Genomic DNA, 15,302 nt, shown 5'->3' on the forward strand with positions numbered 1-15,302 from the left:
TAGTGTTTTTTTTTATTATTTCTTTTTATTTTAAGCCAGTAACATTGCTCGACGATGACCACAACAACCACCACAGTAGGGCCCAAAGCGGCCCCCGTGCCAAGCATGTTCCTTTATCACTTGGTTTAATGTGATTGTTGAATCCTTTCTACAGATCCATTTTATCAAAATGTATTTTTGTGACAGTTGCAATTCAAATGTAATTTATGAAATGATGTTTTATTAAAGAATGTAAAACCTGAGTTCGAAGTAGACTGACGAGTTGAAGATGTGTTTCAACTAGATTTCAACTCCTGTGGGATTTTTTTTTTAGGACCATGAACAAAATCCAGTGTGTTTGCCTTTTTTTTTTAACTTCCTGCTTTATTTTCCCACTGATCCAGCTCTACCTGCACGCATGTGGTGAGAAGGGTTGAATTTTCCCAGAAGCCAAATAAACTGTAGGAACGAGGAAAAGGAGGAATAAAAATAAACAGTAGTGCTCTTTGTGTGGGAGGTGCAGCACAGACACATCTTGCCCTGCTAGTTAAAGGCACCTCTCTATCTGAACGCTGAGACTGAGTGTTGCCCATGCACGTCAGCTGTCATCGGGGTTTTTTTTTTTTTTTAGATCTGTAGTATTGCAAAAACAAAAAAAAAGATATGTCATTTCCTCATATCTCTATATTTAACTTAATGAGTAGAAAGAACCAGCCTACATGAAAATAGGGAAGTCATTTTTCTAAATGCAGAAGTTGGTATTTTCTTGCTTAAGAAATAAGTTAATAGCTGAATCACCATTGTGGCTTTAAAATAGATTGCGCCCTCTCTCTCCTCCATTGCATCATGCCCCAACTCCTCGAGTTGGTTTGTATTTGCAAAATCAGATTTCTTATTCAGCTGTATCCAGCTAATGATCAGCCAAAGCCTTCCATGTTTAAAATAATCTGGGTAAAAAGAAAAAAGAGGACGACTGGAGCGACGCTGTTAGCAGCACCATGCTTCAATGGCTCCTTTGATCCGAGAAACAAAACAGTCTGCTTCTTGTTGCTGGGTTTACTAGTCCCCTGACTGAGCCTCGAGCCGTAAGTCACATTTACTCCACATGTTAAGCTCCCTCTGCTTAGTGGCCATGTTATTTACACTCTGCAGTTGCTTTGGAGCCACACCGAGAGCTGCTGCGAGCTTGGGGTCAGGAGCAAGCCTGTGAACCACTTTGATAATGATATGCCATCATTCAATACATAATTAGAAGGCAATGGATACAAAGGCATTTCAATATGAAATGAAACTCAGGTATATCCATTACATATACAGTGATGCATTTTATATTTTCGTTCAATTTGTTGATTGACTTGCAGCTAATGAAAACCCCAAAAATTCAGTTTCCTGAAAATGATATCACATTAAAAGCAATTTAAAAAGATTTTCTTTTAAACAGAAAAACAGTATATGCACTAATACATGGTCAAGGATCCTTTTGCATGAATTATCACCTCAGTGCAGCATGACATGCAGGCGGTCAGCACTGCAGCAAGTCACAAACAATAATCAGAGCCGGGAGGAGTGTCTTTGAGCAGTCAATTGCGCTAGTGTATGTGCTGCTAAATGTGTTACAAGTGGAAAACAACTTAATGCTACAGGAACATTGTTTATGCAGTGTGATAGGTGGAACTAGGCTGAGCGTCTTTGGCAGGTCCTGTCATTGTGAACCAGCTGTAGTGTAGCAGAGAGGAAGGTGAAAGAGTGAAAGCAAGACCCTCCTTCAGGTTTTGATTGGTTGTTCCTGATCAGGCGGTGTGTTTATTGAGATGACAGCATGTGCGTGGGGGAGAAGACAGAGGAGCCACATCTTTTCAAAGATTATCTACTTCATATTATACTGCCATCACATATGGATAGTTCTAACAAATATATAAAAGTTGCACACCTCTGTTTTCATGAACCTCAAGCAGGTTGGATCCTGTGCCTTTCCGCTACACCTCCAGGCTCTGGTGCCATGTTCATAAAGATGTAGGCGCATCAGTCGATAAATGTCGAAAGTCTATTTTGCAAGCGGTTCAAATATGCATTTTGTGGTAGTTTAAATCGAAATGCATCAAAGGAACACATGAGAAAACATAATCTTTAACATGGAGATTGAAACCAAATACAATTTCAAACGTCTTCAACTCCCAGCACTCCAACATGCATAATATATGGTTCCGATAACAAGTGATGCTTTACGTGACTTTACTCTCAATTTGATGAAAAAATCTATAGGTCAGTCAGCTACTGTGGGGGAGCATGGATTGTGCATTTTTTACTGTTGGGGAGGATTTAAAAAGATGAAAGCAATTTGTAAGCAGAAAAGGCAAGAGTGCCCTCTAGTGGCAGATATGCGTGGAAGAGACCAGTTATCCTGCATTATTACAGACTGGGACAAGTTACTAAAAAATCATTGAAAAAAGTAGTTTATTTCATAAAAAATTGTTTAATCATCTTAAAGCAACAAGAACGATGACATTTATATATGCGTGTCCAAGGGGAAATAAGTTATGAAAAGTACAAATTAACATAAAACATAAAACTTCTAGGTAAAAACATGAAACAAAACATCTGACAATAATGGTCAAATGTAGTTTTAAAATTATGAAAGTTTCAAAGATGATCTACAAAAAAAATAAACTAAAAGTTGAATCCATGATTCAGAGTTCATCATGTATGGAGGTGAATTCCCTCACTGATATAAAGCCGTCTTTGTCCTCATCCTCATTTTTGAAGATGTCCTCAACCATCACTTCATGATGTGTGTCATTGGGCGAGTAACCGTGTTTCTCAAATTCCTTCTTCAAGAAATGCTTCACCTGAAAATACGAAAAGAAATTAGAAGATAGTTTCCCAACAACGTCGTTTGGTCTCGACACAGAATGGGACAGTCAAAAAGACACACCTCCTGCCTGGAGAGTTTCCAGTCGTCATTGAGATCCATGTCCCGGAAAGTCTCGTGGGACCTGGGACCGTTCTGGATCTCCATGAGCTCGATGTCAAATATCAGGGTGCTGCTCGGAGGAATTTTACCTGTAAACAAACAAGGTTTTTGCTCAGGCAGAAACATCTACTCCTTTAATTTTTCATATATTGTAACAGTACAGCCAAACACCTCCATGTGTTTTATTGTAATTTGATGCGACAAACTATATACTATCTATCTTTCCATCAAGCACTTTGAATTGCCTTGTTGCTGAAAATGTGCTGATAAATGAAACTACCTTAGCTTACCTTCTGACCAGCTAACCTACTTCTACTGAAGAAAAGCATGATGATGCTACCATCTACGGAAAGGTTTGTTCAGAGTGTTAATGCAGTTCTACCAAACATAGTGTTTTACATGTAAACCAAAAGTATAATATGGATCCTCCAATGCCTTTCTCTCTACAATGGCTTTCTTGGTGCCTCGTAAGTCTACAGCTAATGCTTGTCCTGTCAAAAGCTTTATCCACCTGTGCAGTGGATTGCCGCATGTCTTCCAGAGTTGCAGTGGACTTCATGGCAGCTTCTATGAACACCTGGTTGTTTGCCTGTTTAGGCCTGTTTAGGCAGGTGTCTTGTTAGGTTTGCAGCTGTGCCATACTCTGTTTCAGGTGATACATTAGATAGTACTGCATGAGATGTAAAAAGTTTCAGATATTGTTTCGTAACCTAACCCTCAGTCTCCATGCCGTTTGTTCGCCAATGAATGTTCTCTAATAAACCCTCTGAGTCCCTTGCAGAAAAGCAGGAACTATACTGAGATTAGGTTACGCAGAGATGATTTATTAGCTAAGCGACTTCTGAAGGCAGCTGGTTGCACTGGATTTTAACGGGTAGAAATGTAAATACAGATGCCCACAACATTTTTCTGAGTTTCAACTAGAAAAATAATGGCAGATCACCTATCATTTTCTTGCCACTTCCAAATTATATACCTTTGTGTCTGTCAAATACCAATAAAACACACTGGGTATTAGTTTGGAAGACGGTTATGAATATCTTTTCAAGAAGATGTGTATAATGATTTTTTTTTTTGCACTGAATCTGTAATACCTTGACCTTCCTTTCCGTATGCCAGTGATGGAGGGACAGTCAGCTTCCTGCGCTCTCCAGCACACATATTCTGCAGACCCTTGTCCCAACCTTTAAGCACCTCTCGGATCCCAAGAGTGAACCAGACTGGATTTGTGTCCCCATGTTTGCGGCTGCCAAGGTTCAAATGATCAACAAGAGTTTAAAGTCAAGAACACAGAAACTTGATAACAGCTGGATAAATCTCTGCGTTTTCAATAGACTGTGGCATATTATTTCCATGAATCTGTACATCTGAATAGCTAATCAGATTTCACAAATCTGAGTAATTTCATCTGAACCCAGTGCAGTAATACAGCAGGAAATACCGAATATTAGCATCTTTTACCTGGAATGGAACATAGTGCCATTGCTCTCCAGGAATCCCTCGTAATGAACAAGAAGCATGTCTCCATACTTTGATTTTCGGTGACACATGAAAGGTTTGTGTATCACCTCAATTTTCACATCGGCTTCTGGGAGTTTCCCTCCAGTTACAAAAACAAACAGTGATGGCAATAAGGAACAAAGAGTAAACAGCATCATGTTTGAAGACAATTGTTAAAGCTTTCGCAAAATATACACAAATAGGCTAGAGGAAAACTTTAAATTAAAAAGCTTTAACTGCTAAAATCCCTTACGTGGCAGCCAAACTTCTGCAGAAGGGTGCGCATCATTTGTCAGCTGGCGAGGCAATTGCTCCTCTGGGTGGATGTGGTCGGTACGCCATTGAAACGGTGCATGAGTTGGGGTAAGGACGGTCCAAATTCATCCCTAAAAACTATTTTTGAGTTCTAAACATTTTAAACTGGATTTACACATACATTAAGTCCACTCTCATTTATTCTTTTTATTAAATAAAGCATTTGAAAATATAAGAAATATAATTTATCAGTCATTTTGCACATGTATTGTGCCTGTATGCACAGTGACAGTTTTTTTTTTTTACATAGGGTATAAAATGCCCAAGGTGGAATGCATGAGAAAGTAAACACATGCACCGGATAAAAAAAAAAAAAAAAAAAGAGTTGTACCCTGAACACATTTTCAGTTGCTTTTGTTCATATCAAGTCTTCAAGAAGTTGGTTTCCCCCCAGTTTCCCTGAGGGTAGTGAGATTAGATTACATGGTTTCTGCCCTGCCTTTTTTTCTGGCAGAATCACCCAGGATATTCATGCAACAATCGCCACTGACCATAGAGTATTTAGCTGATCAGTGTTTTTAAATTTCTCTCATTTTCTTTGAATACATTTATTGTAATTTTTTGACTGAATTCTCAATAAAGTGTTTTAGGGATAGACAAAGAGAAGACAATTTGCTGATAATTTTACTAAGAATTAAGTTTTAAATTGCATGTAACATTTCAGAAGTCAAGGACTGGATGTTTTGGTTAGCATGGTCATCATTAATTTATCCGTCAAAGAAATATATTCAAAATAATTCAAATTTAAAATAATCAAAGAAAACATACATTTCTAAAACTGAGTTATATAGTGTTCTTGTTTTGGGCCATAGAAGACTGCTTGGTTTGTACAATACGTTGTCAAGCTAGAGGTATCAATAGTTGTTCAGGTGCCGACAAAAAAATGTTAGCAGGTCGCTTTTGGTCAATTTATGCTGGTGTACACGTTAACTCCTCCTTCGCCGCCAAGTTATCACTTCTACCCGAGTTTTTCACCGGCTGACTGTTACGCAACGTAGCCACAGTTTGGCTGTCAGCCCCCTTTCACTACTATTGGTTGAAAATTTATAGCCCCGCCTATTGGTAGTTTCCTCTGTTTCCATTGGTGATGTTAAACGCCAATCTTTACGATCCACGCATTACATAGCAGCGTATTTCATGATTGGTTAGACTTGTATTCACGAAGACGTTTACGTACTATTGTTGACGTAGTTTAAATGGAAACCCAAGGACGTAGCTCCGCAATTCACATTCTGGGCCCAATGGAGTCGCTGCAATCAGCTGTGCCACACATCTTGTCATAAACAAGTAATGAACGGTAAAAAGACGTTATTAAACAATGGAAGGTATGCTGTATAAGTGGACCAATTACATCAGCGGTGAGTTCATGTTATATTTAGGACATGTTTTTAAACTTAGAGCTTGTTTGAAGGTAGCTAGCGGCACAGCACGTCAGAAGCTCACTTGAATTGAGTTTGAGATCGACAAGCTAACGTTAGCTACATTCATCGTTTAAATTTCGGACTTTATTAGTCGGTGTTAAAATGATTATTGTTACTACCTTGCCACGTGAGCTGTTCACCGAGTTTTTCTTGTTTTATAAACATTTAAATAGTAGCAAAGCAAGTTGGACTACTTTCCACCCCATCTGTCATTCTAATCTGATTTGGCAACTGATTAGTTGTTGCTAACTCAACGTAAATAACTCCAAGCAAATTGATCAAGCCCTGTAGCATTTTGTTATGCTTACATTCACATGACATGAATAAAACAGGAACTGTTGTGTCTGTTTTTAGGCTGGCAGCCTCGCTGGTTTGTTCTTGACGGAGGAACTTTGTCGTACTACGACTCTCAAGAAGACGCGTGGAAAGGTTGCAAAGGCAGCATTAAGATTTCAGTTTGTGAAATCCAAGGTCAACGAAGCTCGCTTTTCCCCTCCACATTGCAGCTGCTGATTTAGTTGTAGTGCTAAATGTTGTTCTCGATGCATGTTTCAGTTCATTCCTCCGACCCCACACGTCTTGACCTGATCATACCAGGAGAGCAGTACTTTTACCTGAGAGCCATCAACGCAGCGGAGAGGCAGAAATGGCTGGTGGCTCTGGGCACAGCCAAAGCCTGCCTCACCGACAACAGAACCAAGAGGGAAAAAGGTGTGGAAGCACAAACAGATACAAGATGCAATACAGAATGATTATGTTTTTCGTGGCCAGGAGCATTTTAAAAAATCCAAATCTGTTTGTCGTAAAAGCAAGGGATTTTCAGGATCCTTTCTAAAGCTTTGTGGGAGTCTTTGCTTCTTGGAAGCAAAAAAAAAAAAAAAAAAAAAAAAAAAAATATATATATATATATATATATATATATATATATATATATATATATATATATATATATATATATATATATAAAACCATTCCTTTAACTCATAACAGATTGTGAAGAGTTCTTGTTTGTATTTCACTGTGGCAGGTAAACAGAATTCATACACGCTGAGAAACTCCAACGTGAAAACTCCCTTTTTGAAACACTGTTTCTTTCTTCTACTTTTTCCACTGCAACAGAGCTTCAGGAGAACACGGAGGCATTAAAAACAAAGATGTCAGAGCTCAGGTTGTACTGTGACCTTCTTCTGCAGCAAGTCAACAAAATCAAGGAGAATGATGAGCTGGGAGAAGCAGTGGAGGTAATGTTTGGTTGAGCCGACGAAATTAGAGAAGCCGTCAGTTCGTGTGAAACGGCTGTAGCGCACACTTCAGCTGCAATTAATCGAGCCTCTGTGCTCTCTCACTCACTTATCAGAGAAACAAGGAGTACATGTTATCACAAGTACTTATGTGTGTATATTTTGCGTCACCAAACAGCGCCGCGGTATCACCGCTGGCTTTGTGCTAACGTTGTTGACTTGTCTGTTGTTTCAGGCTGGAATAGACACTGGAACCATGGTGAAGTCAACATGCACCACATTCCTTAAAACTCTGGAGGAGTGCATGCAGATAGCAAACCGTACTTTTACGACAGATTTAGGAACGCACAGTCCGCCAGGAACTCCTCCAGTCGCGGCGATTAAACCCCAGAAGGTACGTTTCCCTTTTAGACTCTCCAGTTTACCAGTTCAACCTGATACTGGTACAATAATAACAATCCTATCCTGTTTTCGAGACCTGGAGTTATTTTAAACTCTGTACTTTGTTTTCCCCAACAGATTAAACATGCCAATCATTTAAATCTAAACCTTGGAGAAAAGTAGGTTTTTTTTGTTTGTTTGTTTTGTTACTTTTATGTAATTTTGCTCTCTCTTTTTTTCGTCTAATGAGTCACATTGGACCGTTAAAAAAGTCAGTCTAAATCTGATCTTTATGTTTTAGGTTGCTTATTAACAAGCAATTTTTATTTCTAGTTCCTGTTAACTAAGATTATGATTTTGCAAAAAAAAAAAAAAAAAGTTTTCCAGACGTTTTCTAAATACCATATCTTGTTGTGCATTCTAGGTGGAAAGATTTGACCGAACCCTCTGGAGGAGTAAGTTCACATGGCAACCAGAGCCTCGACTCCGGAGCCGAAGGACCAGATGAGCCAGACAGAGGAGATCATCCTCCTCCCCCATCAGGTCAGTCAGGTTTCCTATCTACTTCACACCCACAGAGGTTTCCTGATATGAAAATCTTCTTTGCATTCCACAGATGTTTCCTTTTCGCACACAGGGTCTTTGTATGTTAATAAGAGGAAGGAAATTATTGGAAGCACTTCTTTTGTTTGTTTGTTTGTTTCCAAGCTATTTTAAGAATTAGCCTGGAAAATGTTAAAGCTTTTACAAGAAAAGCTTTGCTATAACTAAGCTATAGGTAAAATGTGAAATTGAGTCACATCTCAGTTGGCTTTACAAGTATGCACTGTTGTCACAATACAGTAAAATGTTAAGAGTAATGAACTTCTTCCAATAACATCCCATTTGCATGTATCCTGTTTTGTGCGACGCAGACTTTGAGTCGTCAGTCGTTCATAGCAAGCAAGTCCTCCCTGCTGCACACAATACCCAGGAGGCCGCTGAGATTGAGCACTACAACCAGCCATCAGGAGGAGAGTCTGAGAAAATATGTGATCAAGAGGAACTTGATCAAGAACTGCGCAAAGTGGACCAGAGCGAAAAGCACGACGGCAAAATAGGAGAAAAGAGCAGCGTCGCGCTCGAGTGCCAGCGGGAAGCCGTTTTTGACCAAGAAGAGAGCCAAGATCAATTCAAGACCCCGAGCGAGTCGTCGGAGTCGGACACAGAGCAGGTGGACACTTTCTTCAACACAATGAGTCACAGGTACGAAAACGTCGCTCAGGAAAGTCCCGTCTCTCAGGAGTCTCAGGGTACAGCATGAGCGTACTGAGGGATCGTCTCTCGTTCCTGTTCCACAAGTATTAGAACCAAACAACATAAGCTATTTAGCTACTGAACTTAATTAATCTGCACATAGTTTCTTTTAATATGCTTCAATTAGGTAGTATTAGATAGTATAAATAAAGTTATAATTAAGTATTTTATTATTGCAGTCTCTCTTTATCACACGATAGAGAGGCTCTCCTCTCATTTCTGGGTTTTGAAGAGTTTATTTTTTCTCTCTGAAAATACGTAACATATTATGCTCTCTGTTAATCACTAGATTAACAGAGAGCTGGTACTAGTGTGTTTATTATCTCTTCTGTCAATTAAAAAAAAAAATCAAAAATCAAAATATGTTTATTTGTAGCCAAAGAAGCTAAGTGGTCCTCAGGTTTTGCCAGACTTTATTCCGTGTCGTGTTTCTTTGTGGATGTTTGTACCTTCTTTACTTTTTCTGTCCTGAGTTGAGTAAATAAAAATGGAAAACTTGCATTTAATATATTGTCCTCTTTGAATCTCTTTTTTTTTTTCATTTTTGTTTTCTAGATTTAGTGATATGAGACTGGATGACGACAATGGTATTCCTTCACAAGAGTTTTTGGACTCATGCTATGCAATAGTGCCCGTATTAGGTAGGATGGTCACTTACAGTCGCTTCTCATGTTGCTCTCCCTCCCGCTCCTTTTTGACATTATACCCATCTGCATTTTGTTTGGTCACTTTCATAAGAAAATATTTCTTCTCCCATTCTGCTCTTGTTACGTCTGCATGCCACTTGTCTCAGATTCATTCTCTGCTTCCATGCCTCTCATTCATTTCGGCTGTAATCAAACTTGAGTTACGATGTCTTCATTTGTCGCCACATGTGATAGTTTATTATAATTTTGGAAGCATACAGCAAGTAATCTGTCTGTATGCAAATAAATACATATGCTTTCTGCTCGGCAACAAAGCAGAAGGCAAATTCAAGCTTTTAAATTCAACTTTTATTCTGAATCATCCTCCAAATTAACTGGGAGAAGTTCTGTGCACAGATGTTTTAAAGTGGACAACAAGACAGGAAAGTCTCTATGGAGTCCGATCCTTTTTTTCATTTTTGTTTTCTAGATTTAGTGATATGAGACTGGATGACGACAATGGTATTCCTTCACAAGAATAATCATCTTAATAAATCCATGTGCTGAGTGAGCCTCATAACTCACAACAATATATCTTTGTTCGCACAATGTAGGGAGAACTTATTCATATTATTCAAACTCCACTTGAGTCTGAATGTAATTATGTATTGCAAGCAGCCACCTCAGTTCTCACTGCAATCTCTATATGCTCTTTGATTATTTGGAGATGAGGAAAAAAGTAAGAAGACTGTGTAGTAAAAATTATCTTAAAACTTCTTATCTTAAGTTAAAAATGATCTTATCTTTTTTTTTTTTAAAAAAAAGTCTGAATTATCTTTTTTTTTTTAAGTCTGTCATATTATAAACTTCTACCTCCTTCATTGGAAACTTGCAATCAGTTTTATTCTTTTTGATTAACTCATGCTAACTCAGTGCACCATAAAAGTGAAACTTCAGAAGCAACAGTGATGCTATTCTGGACTCTCTCTTCTCAGACAAACTGGGCTCCACCGTTTTTGCACCTGTTAAAATGGATTTTGTTGGCAATATAAAGGTAAGTTTATGTTCAGTTTTAAATGTAAAATATTGTTTTACGCTGACTTACCATGGTTTAGATTTGCTGTTTTAAATTTTGGTGTAAATGTCGATTGGATCTTAATGTGCTTTTTAAATATTGCGACAGTATAATTCATTGAATAAACGTGTGATCTGGCAACAAAAAAAAATAATAATAATTTTAATGTTTAATAAATGTACTGTTTCTTCACTTTTTAATAAGTTAAATCATTGAATTAGAATAGACTACATTGGTTTCAGATGTGAGGCAGCATAACCTTTCCACTGATCTCTGCAGAAAATTCAGCAGAAGCTGATGTCCGACCCCGACAGCTTCCCCACCCTACAGTCCATTGTTTTGCACGAGGTGCAGACGAGCGTTGCCCAGGTGCGCAACTCTGCGACCGAGGCTCTGCTGTGGCTCCGACGAGGCCTCAAGTTCCTCAAGGAGTTTCTGTCAGAGATCAACGCAGGAGAAAAAGACATCCAGGCAGCACTGAGTGAGTGGTGCATAAATCTACAAAGGTCTTCAAATATGTAGAACTGCATCTGTGTTTGCTGTTAGCTTTATGGTGTTCTTTAATTTTTGATTTTTGATTTTATTATTATTTCTCCTAGACAATGCTTATGGGAAAACTCTAAGGCAGTACCATGGATGGGTGGTGCGAGGTGTTTTTGCTGTAAGTATTTCTTGCACACGGAGGGTTCCCACTCCGAAAAAGTATCAAGTAGTGACTGAGGTTTCTGGATCAGCGACGCTAAGAAAGTAGAGAGTAGAAAATGTTTATATATTTCTTTCTTTTACTTTCCTATTATCTGAAAGTTCTACATGTCTGTCCATTGTCCATCATCTACCCATCTGCTTTGCCGTCGTCCATTTATCCTTTCATTTTTTTATGATTTATTTGGCTGTCCGTCCCTCTGTCAAGATTATCCATCTGTCCCATTATTTGTTTCCGTCTGTCAGTCCATCCATTTTTGTCCTCTGTCTGGATCTCTTCATCCATCTGTCTTTCATCCTTCTCTTTGTTGTCATGGAGAAAAAAAAAACTTTTACAAGAGTTTAGATAAGAACAAGGAGGAAATTTATTAAGACCTTGTAAGGCAAAAATAGACATGCAGAGTCAAAGGAGCCCGTCAGGTTTTCTCTAGCTGACAGTGGATTCTGGCTGCTTTTTCTAGGTTCTAGTCAGTAGATCTTGTGACAACATGACCATATGTCCATCCACCCATTTTCCACAAATAGATCCATGTGTCTGTCCATCCATACATCACTGTCTATCCATCTGTCAATTTGCCCATCCTTCTCTTTGTTTACTCCTTGACTACCATTCATCTCTTTACCCTGCTTTCTTGTCCACCCATCTTTCCATTATCAGTAATTTTATCCATTTGTTGGTAAGATTGATCTGTCCATCAATCCATCTCTCTATTATTCTTTTGTTCATTAACTAGTTTTCCATCCATCCATCCATCCATCCATCCATCCATCCATCCATCCATCCATCCATCCATCCATCCATCCATCCATCCATCCATCCATCCATCTGTCTTTTCCTCCCTGCAAAATTGTTTAGAAAGAACTGCAAACTTGGAAGAGTTCTTTTGTACAGTGAAATGTACTGAAACTCTGTGCACACGTCAACAACACTCCCCTCCACCCCGTTTCAAAAAGGTTCCCCGTCTTAAAGTGTGACACCTAACCGCTTTTTTTAAATTTTTTTTATCCTCAACAGCTGGCTCTACGAGCCGCCCCGACCTATCAGAGTTTCACCGCCGCCTTGGTGTCGAGAGAAGGGGATGAGCAGAGGAGCGACTTTACCAGCAGCATGCACAGGGACCTGGGAGTGTACCTCCCGGCCATGGAGAAGCAGCTGGCCATTCTGGACAAGCTTTATGAAGAATACAGCCTGGAGTCTGATGAGGTGGTGTGAAACCTGAAGGACAGAGTGTCGGACGTCCAGGGGCGACGGAGCCTCGCTGATGTTCAGAGCGGCGACGGACTGCTTGAAAGGAAAGGTGCCAGACAGTGCCGTTGGCGCACGTCATGGCAACCGGAGGTCATCCGGTGGTTTGCAAAGTTCACCGCAGTAAAGTTTGAAGAGATTATTTTAAGCTGACAAAGGGTTTGTACAAGCAAAAAGTAACAACTGAAGAAATTGATACTCCTGGTCTGTTTTAAGACACCAGTGACGCTGAAAGAAAGGCTTTCAGTTACACAGACTCCAGCCATATTTGTACAAGGTGCCATTTGTTCCTGATTTTTTATTTTTCTATTTTTTTGTGTTGTGGCATTTCACCATTAGCCGGATTTTAAGGTGTATAAACTCCACTGTATTTATTTATTTCATGTTTTTTCAAAAACGTCCCTGGAAGTTGTCTTTTACTACCCTTTAATGTCACAAAAGTTTTATTTGGCTTCATGAAGTGGAGAGATGCCATGTAATAGCACAAAGCACTTGTGGCAAAATAAACAGTCATAGTGTCACATCACCCATTATAAGTCTCCAGTATTTGATAGTACTTTGCAGGACTGACTCTTTTTTTTTTTCTCTGTTTCTTACAATGGCTGTGAACATATTTTGTATAATTTTATTAATTAAATTATTTCCCTAAAACAACAATTTTATGATGCATTAGTTTTGTTTTACATCTCATTTTGAGCCACAGTGTTAAGAGCTTAAAGGGACCAAAAAGGAGAAACATAAACCTCTGCTGCCTATTCAATGACGAAACACAAGAATGAAATGTTAGTGAGATAACTTCTGTTTATGCTGAAACAAGCCTGTTCATTCAGTGCATCTGACGTGTTCATGGTGTAATAAATCCAATTTGACGTGTCTCTGAATTGTGTACATCCTCTGGATGAATACTGGATCCATGGCGCATGTTTAATGAGGGCATGTTTGATATATTAAAGCAACACCGGTGCCATTTTGGACTGAAGGTGAGCCAAATGCTTGAATTTTGCCAAATAAATTAAGACAGTTACTAAAGTGACCATTTTTTGTTTGTTTGTTTGTTTTTTTGGTTTTGTGTCTACTGAAATTTAGCAGTAATTCAATTTTTCTTTTTTCTCACCTCATTTCAGACGCGTGCATTACTTTGTGATGTCAGTTCTCGTGCATTTGTTCAATTGCTGACTAATGATAGGAGTGTCGTGTGACGCTGGCTTTAAGGTTTGCCTCAGGTTGAGTCATGGTAAAACAGAAGATGGCGTGGTGGGTTGGTTTCTGAAGCCAATACTATAAAATTCATAATTTCTTTGTAGAAGTTGTGCATATTTTTCAGTTGCACATAATTGTCACGATAGTAATGGGCTCTTGTATTACTCCATGGTTATGTACTGTTCTAATACAATCTCAAAGATTTTTCCATGAGCAAATATAAGACTCAGAATTTTCTTTTACCTAATAAATGATTGAGGAGCTTTAATTCTGCAGCAGCCTTCTGCTTAGAAGTTGATTAACTTTTTATCCACTTCTAAGCATATGTAAGGGATTTAATGGATGGAATTATTTAATTTCCGTTCGGGATCAATAAAGTATATTTGAATTTGAATTTGAAATGTCTGACCCTCCACCGAACTTTATAGCAAACTGGAGGTGCTCTGACACATTGAGTTTGACACCAGACCAATTTTGAGTGTTAATTATCAAAAAGCTCACTTTGGTCTCTGGTTTTTGAATGTCCTGTAGATCCCTTAAGTTTCTCTCAAAATATTGATCTACATACATGTACTGTTGGATGAACTCCACTTGTTGTTTTTTTTATGGTAGGAAAGAAACAACCAACCATTTGGCTTGTATATTGAATCTGGTAGAAACTCACGTGCTAACATGCTAACATGCTAACTACCTTACCTGGGGGTAAAGATAAAGATACATTTGGTTCCTTCTCCGGTTCCAGTTATTTTAAACATTTTAATTATTTCTCTAGGCATGTTTAGTTGAGAAGTAAGTTTTCTTATAATTCCAAATTAAATATGGGAATTAAAATAATTATTTAAAAAAATTTTTTTTTGGAGTGGTAGCCATAACAACAACCTACACATATTCAATACTGCTGTCGTGTCGTAGCCTGTCTACACAGCTGCGATGGAAAGTGTCAGTGATTAATTTGTATTCTCTCATGATTGTGTCAAACGAGTATTTAGACTTCGTGTCCTTGACAAGAACATGCCTCTCTGCGTGCCAGTGATTCCTTCCTGTGGGTCAGAGATTGTCACTTGGCCTGGGTCCTGCCCTGCTTTCCGTTCTGGTCGGCCCTCATCCTACAGCTGTAGCGGCCCACCAGAATGAGTTTAACGTCAAGCGCCGTAATTTTGAGTGAATTTTTTTATTTTTTATTTGAAAGGTCTTTGCCTCCTCTTGGGCTTTTATTTTGTTAAACATAACAGACAGGAAGTGCAACTCACATTTAGAGTATAATGAAGCCCAGAAGCCACAGTCACCGTCATACCACTTGATTTTGTTTCTCCTGAAAGTTAGAGGGATCAAGGTATTTTATATTTCGT

At 38.7% G+C, this 15,302-nt stretch overlaps 2 protein-coding genes across 2 annotated transcripts; one reads left to right on the forward strand and one right to left on the reverse strand.

The window, feature by feature from the left end:
* Positions 1 to 2,009: 2,009 nt before the first annotated feature.
* fkbp14 (FKBP prolyl isomerase 14) lies at positions 2,010 to 4,784 on the reverse strand. The gene is made up of 4 exons (XM_007569980.2): positions 4,412 to 4,784; positions 4,045 to 4,196; positions 2,912 to 3,039; positions 2,010 to 2,825 (listed from the first exon to the last, which is right to left on the reverse strand). The coding sequence occupies exons 1-4, from the start codon at positions 4,606 to 4,608 to the stop codon at positions 2,667 to 2,669; spliced, it is 636 nt and encodes a 211-aa protein (XP_007570042.1). The 5' UTR covers positions 4,609 to 4,784; the 3' UTR covers positions 2,010 to 2,666.
* Positions 4,785 to 5,920: 1,136 nt separating this feature from the next.
* plekha8 (pleckstrin homology domain containing, family A (phosphoinositide binding specific) member 8) lies at positions 5,921 to 13,786 on the forward strand. The gene is made up of 13 exons (XM_007569981.2): positions 5,921 to 6,123; positions 6,541 to 6,657; positions 6,742 to 6,897; positions 7,306 to 7,427; positions 7,663 to 7,821; positions 7,947 to 7,987; positions 8,233 to 8,351; positions 8,723 to 9,053; positions 9,660 to 9,745; positions 10,726 to 10,784; positions 11,085 to 11,286; positions 11,405 to 11,466; positions 12,523 to 13,786. Exons 1-13 carry the CDS (start codon positions 6,084 to 6,086, stop codon positions 12,718 to 12,720), a joined length of 1,692 nt encoding a protein of 563 aa, XP_007570043.1. The 5' UTR covers positions 5,921 to 6,083; the 3' UTR covers positions 12,721 to 13,786.
* Positions 13,787 to 15,302: the final 1,516 nt, after the last annotated feature.

Source organism: Poecilia formosa, unplaced genomic scaffold, assembly GCF_000485575.1.
Source record: "Poecilia formosa unplaced genomic scaffold, Poecilia_formosa-5.1.2 Scaffold253, whole genome shotgun sequence".
NCBI lineage: Eukaryota > Metazoa > Chordata > Actinopteri > Cyprinodontiformes > Poeciliidae > Poecilia > Poecilia formosa.

Bases quoted from the DNA above. Each gene is read 5' to 3' on its own strand.
- plekha8 (XM_007569981.2), top strand. From the start codon at position 6,084: ATGGAAGGTATGCTGTATAAGTGGACCAATTACATCAGCG. The intron at 7,822-7,946 runs GTACGTTTCCCT...TTTCCCCAACAG, and splicing joins CGGCGATTAAACCCCAGAAG to ATTAAACATGCCAATCATTT. The intron at 7,988-8,232 runs GTAGGTTTTTTT...TGTGCATTCTAG, and splicing joins AATCTAAACCTTGGAGAAAA to GTGGAAAGATTTGACCGAAC.
- fkbp14 (XM_007569980.2), bottom strand. From the start codon at position 4,608: ATGATGCTGTTTACTCTTTGTTCCTTATTGCCATCACTGTTTGTTTTT. The intron at 3,040-4,044 runs GTATTACAGATT...GTTTGTTTACAG, and splicing joins ATACGGAAAGGAAGGTCAAG to GTAAAATTCCTCCGAGCAGC. The intron at 2,826-2,911 runs GTGTGTCTTTTT...TCGTATTTTCAG, and splicing joins GGAAACTCTCCAGGCAGGAG to GTGAAGCATTTCTTGAAGAA.